The 12,353-nt window shown below is 39.0% G+C and overlaps 1 protein-coding gene across 3 annotated transcripts in view; it reads left to right on the forward strand.

Annotated features, from left to right (window-relative positions):
* NAGPA (N-acetylglucosamine-1-phosphodiester alpha-N-acetylglucosaminidase) overlaps positions 1-12,353 on the forward strand; it is a 61,006-nt gene that overhangs the window by 28,313 nt on the left and 20,340 nt on the right. For 2 of the 3 annotated variants that reach the window (XM_029613344.1, XM_029613342.1), the window contains 3 exons: positions 615-723; positions 4,892-5,020; positions 8,129-8,334. In XM_029613344.1, the coding sequence (XP_029469204.1) occupies positions 615-723; positions 4,892-5,020; positions 8,129-8,334 (444 nt within the window). The remainder of the gene's footprint in view (positions 1-614; positions 724-4,891; positions 5,021-8,128; positions 8,335-12,353) is intronic. The other variant, XM_029613343.1, reaches the window with a different exon arrangement.

The following is a 12,353-nucleotide window of genomic DNA, read 5'->3' on the forward strand; positions in this document are numbered from 1 at the left end:
CTCTCCTGCTTAGAGCAGCGTGGTAATGTCATTAGCCTGAGTTCTATAAATCTTGGGATCTGTGGCGCACAGTTGGGGGAGCTTTCAAGGTGGTTCGGGAACGGCGTTGAGAGTGACTGCCAGTAGTAATGAAGTTGATGATAATGCAATATGCATTGGAGAGCAGGAACAGATGTAAATCCTCAAGTAAAGAAGGTTTATTCCAGTTTTTTAAGCTGTGTAAGGCTTCTTGGTTGCCTTTTCCATATGTATTGTACAATTATTTTTATTCACCCAAGCTAGCGAATAATTTTTTTTTTGCTATAAAGAGTGACTTGGTCCCTTGTTACTTGTATTTTAGTCTGTTCATCTTTTGAAGTTTCAGAAAACAACAAGGTAGGCAATCTAAAAAAGTCATGAGCAAACGTAAAGAAAATAGATGCCAAAAGAAGTCTTTTCCAAATTTTTTAATGAGTGGAGACGTATAAAATCAACAAAACCACCCAAAAGTTTATCATATTAAGAAAAGTACATGAATATAAATCTGCTATTTATAGAAAAGTTTATTTTCTGGTTTTTTTTTTCACAGTGTCTATTTTGTGATTAATTTGCCATTATTTTTCCTTTTTGAACAGGAACATTTGAGCAGTTTATTAATGTTATCTCTGCCAGGACTGCGGTGGGACATGATCAGGACGGGCGACTAATTTTGTTTCATGTAGACGGACAGACAAGGGACAAAGGGTTAGATCAAGCATTTAATTGTATTTAATTTGATTTCCTTTTTATAAATGTGATTCAATGAACTTCTTTAAGAAACATTTAATAGATAAAGAAATAGAAGAAAATGTATATATGGTGGCAGTAAATGATGAGAGAAGATATAGGAAATATGGGGACAAAGCTTGTAGTAAGAGAGGAGATACATTATTCATATAACAGAGTGGGAGATAAAATTAGAGGACTGAGGTGAAACAAAAGTATTATCGACATTTGTGGAGGAAGATAATTGGGAAATAAGAGATGAAGAGAATCTATAGGATGAAGGGAAAGGAATTAGAGGCGAATGGGGTGGTGCTGTGGCAGAAGAGAAATGCAAGCAACCACTAGAAGGAAAACATAAAGACAGGACATCTAAGTGAGAAAAAGACACAGTAAGAGCTCTGCATTACTGCATGTAAATAAACATCCTGAAATGGCCTACCAGGGGAGATGGTGGGGAAAATGACTTGTAATAAATTTGGGGCATCCTTGGGATGGATATGAAGGGCAGTAGTGGGAAAAAAGGGTTCATAGGTCAGATAAAGGCAATATTGCAGGGAGGGGGACGGGGCTAATATTGTATTGCATGTGGGAATTTATATCCTCATTTATGCAGAGTAGAAGAATCTCACCTGGGCAGGTGGGGTAGTCCAATTTGGTCTCCGGATGGACAACTCCTACAGGAATGGAAACCAGATCTGGCTCGGTCAATGAGGGGCTATGAGGATCATACTCCCTCTGTCCTCACAAAGTTTCAAGAGAGATTTCACCATTATGGGAATTGAAGGATATGCATACAGAAGACCCTTGCCTCAATGATGGGCAAGGGTGTCCAAGGCTGGTTTGCTGTCTGACCTGTATAGGGAACAGAACCGAGACACCTTCCTGTTGCAGGGAGATGCGAACAGATCTGCATCCGGACTCGCCCAGAGGTGAAATATCCAATTCACTATCCCCTGATTCAGGGACTACTTGGGGGGCGCGGAAGGCTCGACTCAGCCTGACCGCTACCACTTTCTCATCCCGGCCAGGTACATGGCCCTGAGTTCCATCCCAATGGAACAGGGCCCATGACCAGATCTGGACCACTTTCTGGCCTTGGTAGAGCTTCCTCCTCGGAGGAGCTTTCTCAGAGGAGGAGTCTGCAATGACCACCGTATTTAATGGAACAAAGTCAGCATGGCTTTACCCAAGGCAAGTCTTGCCTCACAAATCTGCTTCATTTTTTTGAAGGAGTTAATAAACATGTGGATAAAGGTGAACCGGTAGATGGTAGTGTACTTGGATTTTCAGAAGACATTTGACAAAGTTCCTCATGAGAGGCTTCTAGGAAAAGTAAAAAGTCATGGGATAGGTGGCGATGTCCTTTCGTGGATTGCAAACTGGCTAAAAGACAGGAAACAGAGTAGGATTAAATGGACAATTTTGTCAGTGGAAGGGAGTGGGCAGTGGAGTGCCTCAGGGATCTGTACTGGGACCCTTACTTTTCAATATATTTATAAATGATCTGGAAAGAAATAAGATGAGTGAGGTAATCAAATTTGCAGGTGATACAAAATTGTTCAGAGTAGTTAAATCACAAGCAGATTGTGATAAATTGCAGGAAGACCTTGTGAGGCTGGAAAACTGGGCATCTAAATGGCAGATGAAATTTAATGTGGACAAGTGCAAGGTGATGCATATAGGGAAAAATAACCCATGCTATAGTTACACAATGTTAGGTTCCAAATTAGGTGCTACTACCCAAGAAAGAGATCTAGGCATCATAGTGGATAACACATTGAAATCATCGGTTCAGTCTGCTGCGGCAGTCAAAAAAGCAAACAGAATGTTGGGAATTATTAGAAAGGGAATGGTGAATAAAACGGAAAATGTCATAATGCCTCTGTATCGCTCCAAGGTGAGACTGCACCTTGAATATTGTGTACAATTCTGGTCGCCACATCTCAAAAAAGATATAATTGCGATGGAGAAAGTACAGAGAAGGGTGACCAAAATGATAAAGGGAATGGAACAGCTCCCCTATGAGGAAAGACTAAAGAGGTTAGGACTTTTCAGCTTGGAGAAGAGAAGGCTGAGGGGGGATATGATAGAGGTGTTTAAAATCATGAGAGGTCTAGAACGGGTAGATGTGAATCGTTTTTTTACTCTTTTGGATAATAGAAAGACTAGGGGGCACTCCATGAAGTTAGCATGTGGCACATTTAAAACTAATCTGAGAGAGTTCTTTTTCATTCAACGCACAATTAAACTCTGGAATTTGTTGCCAGAGGATGTGGTTAGTGCAGTTAGTATAGCTGTGTTTAAAAAAGGATTGGATAAGTTCTTGGACGAGAAGTCCATTACCTGCTATTAATTAAGTTGACTTAGATAATAACCACCGCTATTACTAGCAACAGTAACATGGAATAGACTTAGTTTTTGGGTTTTTGCCAGGTTCTTATGGCCTGGATTGGCCACTGTTGGAAACAGGATGCTGGGCTTGATGGACCCTTGGTCTGACCTAGTATGGCATGTTCTTATGGTAGGGGGAGGCCTTTGTGCCTTGATGAGCACTGGTACCATCCCGGGAACCAGCACCAGCTGGGCTGGGCTGGTAATGCACTGATGAGCACGTTGAGCTTCTCCAGCAAGGGTAAGATGATGGGCAGCATGGATCTGGTGCTGTTGGTGCCACAGGCCTGATGCCCTGTAGTGCCCAATCTACTGCCAGCTGGACTTGACTCTCCATGTCCTCAAACAATGCTGATGACAACACCAACTGGGAGGAAGGAGGGGTGGCCAGATCTTCTTCGGACCCTTGAGGTGGATTGATGACTGGCACCAGGACATGTGGAGACTATTGCGGACCCCTGGCACCAATAGAAAATGGGCTCTCCTCACTGCAGGATTTCTTTGGGGGCATCGCAGCATAAGCCTGTGCATTCCTGCACCCAGCACCGTGTATCAATGGGGACCAGTGCTAATGCTTCTCAGGCTTCCCTCGATGCTCGGCCCTGTCTTTCCCTTGTACCAAGGCCAAAGATGATGAACCAGGCATACTCGGCCCAGAGGAGATCCATCGATGGTGGTGTCCATTGGTGTGGCTCCAAGGTCCATTGATGCTTATGCCAATGGTTCGGACTTCCTCGACCTAATGAGCTGATCCATCTTCTCGAGTTGAAACAGACATCCCTTCGGGGTCATTTGACGCACAGTCGACAACCCCGGATGTCATGTGATGCCTTCAGGCAGAGGACACATATCTCATGAGGATCCGTAATGAACATGGTCCTCGGGCATTTGGGGGGGGCATCAACGGAAACTGGACATGGCCATGATGGAACGAAAGAAAAGGGACCGTAGACACTAAACAATGGTGGCTGCCATTGATGGCCGGCAGGCACTGGGACACCACTGCTGCGGAGAGAATTGACCACGAAAGGAAACTTACCAGAAATGCCAAAAACCATGACTAGAACACTACGAGGAAGCACTGAGAGGGACCTGGCAAAGGAACGAAAAAAAAAAAAAAGCACAATGAAAAACATTTTCCACTAGGCCAGAAACAGCCAAGGTGAGCTCACTCAAACCACGAGGCTTACAGCTCCATGGAAAAGAGACGAAAGAGGGGACCCTACGTGGACACATGGTATAGGGCATGCTGAGTGTGCCTATTCAAAGTTCTAGATATTTTGACACAAGTTTTCCTTATCGGGGCTCCATCTGATGATGTCACTCGTGTGAGAACTACCAGCCTGCTTGTCCTCAGAGAAATCATTGGTGTGTGTGGAACATCAGACCTCATACGGCGCAAGTCTGTGGCCTGTGTATATATATTTATATAGATTTAGTTAAGTTTCATAAAAATTTAACATTGATTTCAATGGAAAAATTAGCATATATCTGTGCAGTCTCTGATTTCCAAGTTATGAAGGATGTGCATAGTCTGTCTCATGTATGTATGTACATGTATACACACGTTTATGCATACATATATGTAGCAAATTGCGTTCTCTTTTAAGATTGTTACTAGTGCACTTATGTAACGCTGTCACGTGCATATATTAACATATCTTTTCATTGACAGTTTAATTGTAATCACTGTACATTCATAAAGACATGGGGATGAAAAACAAATTCTAATGATTATTACTTTATTTTTTTTCAGTCTTAATCTCTGGGAAATGGCAAGATTTTTAAAGGATCAAGGAGTTATTAATGCAATAAACCTGGATGGTGGTGGGTCAGCTACTCTCATTTTAAATGGAACACTTGCCAGTTACCCATCAGATCATTGGTATGTGTATAATCTAGAAGAGATGACACTATAACTGTTGTCTGTGAGATGAATATATGGCCCGTGCATACGAAACATTTTACCCATAGTCTCAAAATAGGAAAATCCCTGCAGTTCGTCTGACCCTGTATGTCTAAAAGAAAATTAGGCAAACCTCTGTTTTAAGGGAATCTCATGTGCTTTGTAATTCCTTAGTAGTACTTAGTAAATAAGAAATATGTCTGTATGATGCAGATGTTAAAATGCTTTTGCTAATGCAGAACCAGTATACCTGATCAAAAACATTTGCATAATGCAGCTACAAAGATTTTCTAGATATATACTCAGGCTAGAGGAGAATAATGATACTATTTAATGAAATCCTTAAAAACATATTTTCACCTTCATCTCAAAGTGAGGCAGTCAAAGGTTTAAAAAGAAAGAAGGGGAGAAGTCAGAAGCAGAGCATGATGAAGACTCATTCAGATCTTGCCTGGTATTGCCATGGTATTAAGGGAGTCTGTTTTCAGAAATTCTGAGCTGCTTGTATTTGAATGCTAATCTACGTCTAGGAACTAGAAGTGGTTGAGTTCTTTGGCCAGGAACTGGAAGGGTTTGATTTTTTTATTTTTTTTTTTAGTATGTTCTATGGCCAGGAACTTAGACTATGTGACTGAACTTGTCTTCAATCGGCCAAATTAAGAACATTCCTGAGCCAGCACAGTCTTATCTCAGCTAACTTACGGGGCCAACGCAAACACTTGGGAGATAAAAAGGGATGACAAATAATTAAAAGGAGAATATTAGTTTGGTGGTCATTGCTGGGGGTATCAGACACCCACACCTCTCTGTGAGGCTATCACAAACTTAAACATTTAATTTTTATTTTTTTTTGCATTTTTAGGCCACAATTACAATAGCTCAAAGCAATTTTCAAAATAAAATATAAGCAATAAATAGCTGGTAAATTATGAACTCATGCAGCAATCAATAAAGTAGTAGTCAGATAAAACAAATACATTTTAATTTGGAAAGAGACTTCATTTTAATCTAGTAATTCAGCTAATAGCATCATATAAAGTTTAAAGGGAGCCTGAGGGACATCATATTTCACTCCAAAACAGAAAAATCTAGAAATTGTGAATATTCATAATCAAAAGAATGTAATTAATTTGCAGGTATTTTACTTTTGAGTCAGTTATAGCAAGAAGCAACTTACAAACTATCAAAACAAATGTGGTAGGTCTAATTTAGTCCAGTACTTCATATTCCATTTATCCAGTTAAGGAGTTAAGGAAACCTGCAAAATCTAGCTCAAGAACTACTACTTCATAGAAACTAAGTTAAACAATCCAAAGGCCTAACCAAAAGGCTAACTAGTAGCCAACTCGGTACAAATAAATGTAAATGCGACATTAAGGGACCAATTTAAAAAGTGATTCATTTTCATTAGTCGAATAGCTAGAGTTAAGTTTACCAAAAATTGGGCATCGAAATGGCAGATGAAATTTAATGTGGATAAGTGCAAGGTGATGCATGCATATAGGAAAAAATAACCCATGCTATAGTTACACAATGTTAGGTTCCATATTAGGTGCTACCACCCAAGAAAGAGATCTAGGCATCATAGTGGATAACACATTGAAATCGTCGGTTCAGTGTGCTGCGGCAGTCAAAAAAGCAAACAGAATGTTGGGAATTATCAAAAAGGGAATGGTGAATAAAACAGAAAATGTCATAATGCCTCTGTATCGCTCCATAGTGAGACCGCACCTTGAATACTGTGTACAGTTCTGGTCGCTGCATCTCAAAAAAGATATTATTGCGATGGAGAAGGTACAGAGAAGGGCGACCAAAATGATAAAGGGGATGGAACAGCTCCCCTATGAGGAAAGACTAAAGAGGTTAGGACTTTTCAGCTTGGAGAAGAGATGGCTGAGAGGGGATATGATAGAGGTGTTTAAAATCATGAGAGGTCTAGAACGGGTAGATGTGAATCGGTTATTTACTCTTTCGGATAGTAGAAAGACTAGGGGGCACTCCATGAAGTTAGCATGGGGCACATTTAAAACTAATCGGAGAGAAAGTTCTTTTTTACTCAACGCACAATTAAACTCTGGAACTTGTTGCCAGAGGATGTGGTTAGTGCAGTTAGTATAGCTGTGTTTAAAAAAGGATTGGATAAGTTCTTGGAGAAGTCCATTACCTGCTATTAAGTTCACTTAGAGAATAGCCACTGCCATTAGCAATGGTAACATGGAATAGACTTAGTTTTTGGGTACTTGCCAGGTTCTTATGGCCTGGATTGGCACTGTTGGAAACAGGATGATGGGCTTGATGGGCATGTTCTTATGTAAGCAATGAGCCACTTGGACTTTCTACGTGAAGTATCTATCGTAGCAATGAAATGTGGCCTTTCAAGCTACCACATCCAGAAAGGAGGTCCTACAGCACCCATGAGCGCTGATGTAAAGGCATCACAGCCTCACTTCTTGTCCTCAACTTCCCAAGGCCGATGTGCTATCTGCTCCAAAAATACAAAAAAGTGGTGTGACTTTTGTGGTAAACGTTTACATGAAAAATGTTTTCCAGATTATCATGCTTGATTTTTTTTGACTTATTTTCATTCTTATGTATGATAACGCATAAATTTACTTCTGCTATGGATGGCATGAAAGTTTTAAAATGTGAAAATCAGGGCTAGTCAGCAGGGTTTGAAGGGTCAGGGCTAATAGGGTAAAAGGGAGGCTATCAAGGTAGGGGGTTAGGAAGTCCTATCCTTTACCGGGGTGAACTGGGAAAGTGGGTATTTGCATCGGCATGCGTGCCTAGCAAAATCCCCCCACCTCCGCGGTAGAGGCGGCATTTGCACACACATGCACGCGTCCCTATAAAATTGTGCACACGTACTGCTGATTTTATAACGTATATGCGTTTATGGCCACATCCATTGGCGCGAACCGGCATATGCGAGTACATGTGCACCCACGCAGCTTTTTAAAAGTTACCATCCCCTTGTAAAAGGAAAAAAAGTTGAAAATAAAAAAGAACTGTGAATAACAGCAAAATGGAAGGAACAGAATCAAAAGAAAAATGAACTCTTAATCTTCAAAACTCTTGTTTCTTCAGCAGTGTAAATCCTATGTGGCGATGTCCCCGAAGCATCTCTACCATTGTGTGTGTTCATGAGCCTCTCTGTAACCCTGCAGATTGCGGGGGTCACGGACATTGTGTGCTGGGAAAATGTCAGTGTGTGGGCTTTTGGAGTGGCCCAGCTTGCAGCATCCTTGATTGTAAACCTTTAAACTGCAGTCTTCATGGGGTCTGTACACAAGGTAAGCATTTTATGTCTTTGGGGGGGGGGGGGGGGAATGTCAATGAAAGGGCACTGGAAAGAGGATTACAACAGATTGAATCAATACACTAGTGCAGATAAATTATTGCAATTGAATGGTGAGAGAGTCAGAAAAGCCAGAGACACAGAAACTGTATTTATTTATTGTATTTCTATAATTCCTTGCCTACTTTGCCAAAGTACATGAATAGGGACCGTTGGTTTCATTTTTTATTTTATTTTTCCTGGGAATTTCAATGTGACAGACAAAAAAGAAATCAGTGGAAAAATGATATTTCCATTGATAGTTCTCTTGTGAATTATGTCATTTTCCACTGATTTCTTTTTTGTTTGTCACATTGAAATTCCCAGGAAAAATAAAATAACTGAAAACAAAGATCCCTAAACATGAATTAAAACAAATACAGTATAATAAATTGTAATAGTAATAATATTAATTTTTTATTTATATTACGCCTTTTGTGATACTTCAGAGTGGATTACATTCAAGTACAGTAGGTGTTTCCCTAACCCCAGAGGGTTTACAATCTAATAGTCTGATTTACTAAGGATTTTCTCCCATTCTGTGTCTATGGAGAAAAATCTTAGTAAAGCAGACCCCAGGTTTCTACCTGAGGCAATAGAGGTGAAGTGACTTGCTCAAGGTCACAAGGAGCATCAACGGGATTTGAATCCTGGCTTCCCTAGTTCCCAGCTTGCTGTTCTAACTCTAGGCTACTCCTCCACACAGATTATAAACACAAAACAATACATTTGATATGGAAAGCATAAGGTCTTAGAAAATGCATTTAACTATATTAAGAAAATAAAAATAATTTAAATTCTTTTTAAATAGCCAGGGTTTGATGTATCATTGGAAAGCTAGATAATCCATTGTTAATTTTATTTTCTTTAGATAGTATGTTCTGAAGATATAGAGCTGCATAAACAAAAGAAACTTCCTTGTACTAGTTAAATTAATTTTTTTTTCCAGGGAGGCAAACATAAAACCTTTAATGGGTAGTTTAAAAAAAATGTACTACATTGGGCCTATATTGTAAATCCATATTCAATTCTTTAAACTGTGCCCTGAATAAAATTGGCAACTTGGATAATTCTCATTGAAGGGTAATGTGGGAATTGTTTTTAACTAGTTAACAACCAAACTGCTGTATTCTGGACAATCTGAAGTCTCTTGATTTTACATTTATGAAGGCCACTAGAAGGGCTTGATGTTATCAAGGTATGGATCATAGTTGCTAGATTTTCTCTGTCAAGAAATGAATTTAGCTGTCAAAATTTTTTTAATTGAATAAAGCAGTTCTTGGAAACAGGATTTAACCGAATACCTATTGTCAAGAATGAGTCTAAAGTTGCTCCAGGACTTCAGACTTGTGAGGACAAACAGTGATGACATCTAAGCATGGAAGGACAACCAAATTTTGGGGTGGGAATTTCCAACCCACAGTGCTTCAGTTTAACACAAGTTCATTATAAGCTTTTTCTATGGCATCCGTTTAGAAACAGATACTAAACAGGAATTCAGTTTAAATTTTTCTTCACCTAGGTTCACTTTTGCTGAAACATAAAGTTGATAGTTATCTCCATTCATTTGGAAAGAGACTTCATTTTAATCTAGTAATTCAGCTAATAGCATCATATAAAGTTTAAAGGGAGCCTGAGGGACATCATATTTCACTCCAAAACAGAAAAATCTAGAAATTGTGAATATTCATAATCAAAAGAATGTAATTAATTTACAGGTATTTTACTTTTGAGTCAGTTATAGCAAGAAGCAACTTACAAACTATCAAAACAAATGTGGTAGGTCTAATTTAGTCCAGTACTTCATATTCCATTTATCCAGTTAAGGAGTTAAGGAAACCTGCAAAATCTAGCTCAAGAACTACTACTTCATAGAAAAAGAACAAACGTCAGAATTATCTGAAACGCACAACTGTGACAGTATAATCAGGTGGAGGTTTGATTCCCTCAAAGCCAAGAGTGGGCAGTGTACAAGCAAGGGGAGTTGGGTGGGTTCCAGAAAGAGCAGAGAGGAGCATCTTCTGCCTCCATCAGCCACCCGACCCTTGGACTGAGCCTTCAAGTGCTAGTGGCCAGAGGACTTAAATAGGAAACCCAAAGGCGCACACTAAGGCAATGTAGGAACAAATCTGGAGATACAAATTTGCATTCCGAGGAAATGTAAGACCACTACAGAAAGGTTGGAATCACACGACACATGCTGGAGCAGCAAGAATAACCACAGCAGAATCGAAACACAAAGGCACAGTCTGAGGCAACGAAGGACCCAGCAGGAAGACTGGAATGGCAAGGGTTACCATAGAAAAATCAGGAAACATGAAAGCAGATGCTAAGGCAAAGTAGAATCAAGTAGAAAAGACTAAACCACAAACTATAGGACTAAACTATAGACTGGAAACCTGAAATATATATGAGTCCAATAATAAAAAAACAAAAAATTAGTTATAAGGATAACCTCATCAACTTGATCGTTACTTCTAATCAAATTAGAAACCCTCAAACCCACTCATGAATAGAGTGAAAAAGACTCAATCATTCAAAAAATTTGTTCTGGTTGTCTATATTGTAATCATTTTGAACCTAACAAAATAGACTTTCATAGTGTGTTTATTTATTTATTCATTCTGCCTTTTAGCCACTTCAAATCAGATTGCATTCAGGTACTGTGATTATTGTTTGTGTCACTAACATCTGTATATGGTTTACTCTCAATAATAACCCAAAACCTTATCACATCATTAACTATATCAAAAGTCCCAGACAAAGGACCTCAATTTCGCCAAACTACGACTTTTTCAAGAGGATATATGTTCAGTCCTTCTCATGCAGTGATGGTAGAAATGTTTGAAATTTTTAGTTGTTAAAGCACAAATATTTATTTAGTTAATATTTATCTGGCACAAATGCATTATGTCATGTGAAAAGTCTTGTTTCAAACCATATTTCATATCTATTCACCAAACCACTCCAATCTCTCTAATTTCACTCTAGTTTCTTTAGCAACTATTAAAGTTTTAGTTATAATTGGGATTGAGGGTTTCTAATTTGTTAAAAGTAACAATCCTTATAACTAACTTTTTGTAGTTAGTCACCTAATTATTGGATAGACTTTTGTAAAGTTATTTCATTGCCTTTGATTTATTTTGCTTGTTGGGATTATATATATATGTGTCCAGACAAAAACAAGATGGCTGCCATCAAGATGTATGGGCCATAGAGCTGGGAGGATTAACCAGATAGTCCCAGAGGCCGTCTGCTGGTGGAAGGTGAAAACCAACCACCAGAGTCTTGCAGCAACTTGTACATTTATTTATTTAATACTTTTCTATACCGGCATTCGTGGTTACATCCGAACTAATGGGAATGTGAGTAATCATAATTTCCTTCAAGATCCCTATTCAAGTGCAGAAAAATGGTTTATAGTGAAGAGGCTGAAATATCTCAGGAGGAAGGAAGAAATTCCTAATTTCAAATACATTAGACAAGCTCTGATTAAGTGATTACTGAAGTTTTTCCCAGATTGACAATTAATGCTACAGACTGTTTAGCATCTCTTATACAATGTTCATGGGGAGGGTAATTTGACAGTCTATTTGCATGGATAATTTCAAATTTATGTGGATAAATAGCAATTTGAAAATTGCCCATCATCAGTGTGCATATTTTAACCAAATTGAGGTAAAGCATTCCCAGAGGCATATTTAGATTGGAGAAGGAAAAGTATGCACATAGATTACATTTTCAGATCTGTGCACATATATTTACAGCAAAACTTCTACCCACACAAAGCAGGCACAGATGAACACACATACTTTCTACACTTGGCAAGTTACAAAATGAAAGTCCTTGCATACTTTCTCTTTGAAAATTGATGCAGAGATGCTGGGTAAAAATCTTGTGTGCAAGCAGTTTGAATATTGCTCCATTAAACAAAATATGAGCAAGTTGATCTTTAATAACCATGCACAAACTGTT

Source organism: Rhinatrema bivittatum, chromosome 8 (assembly GCF_901001135.1).
Source record: "Rhinatrema bivittatum chromosome 8, aRhiBiv1.1, whole genome shotgun sequence".
NCBI lineage: Eukaryota > Metazoa > Chordata > Amphibia > Gymnophiona > Rhinatrematidae > Rhinatrema > Rhinatrema bivittatum.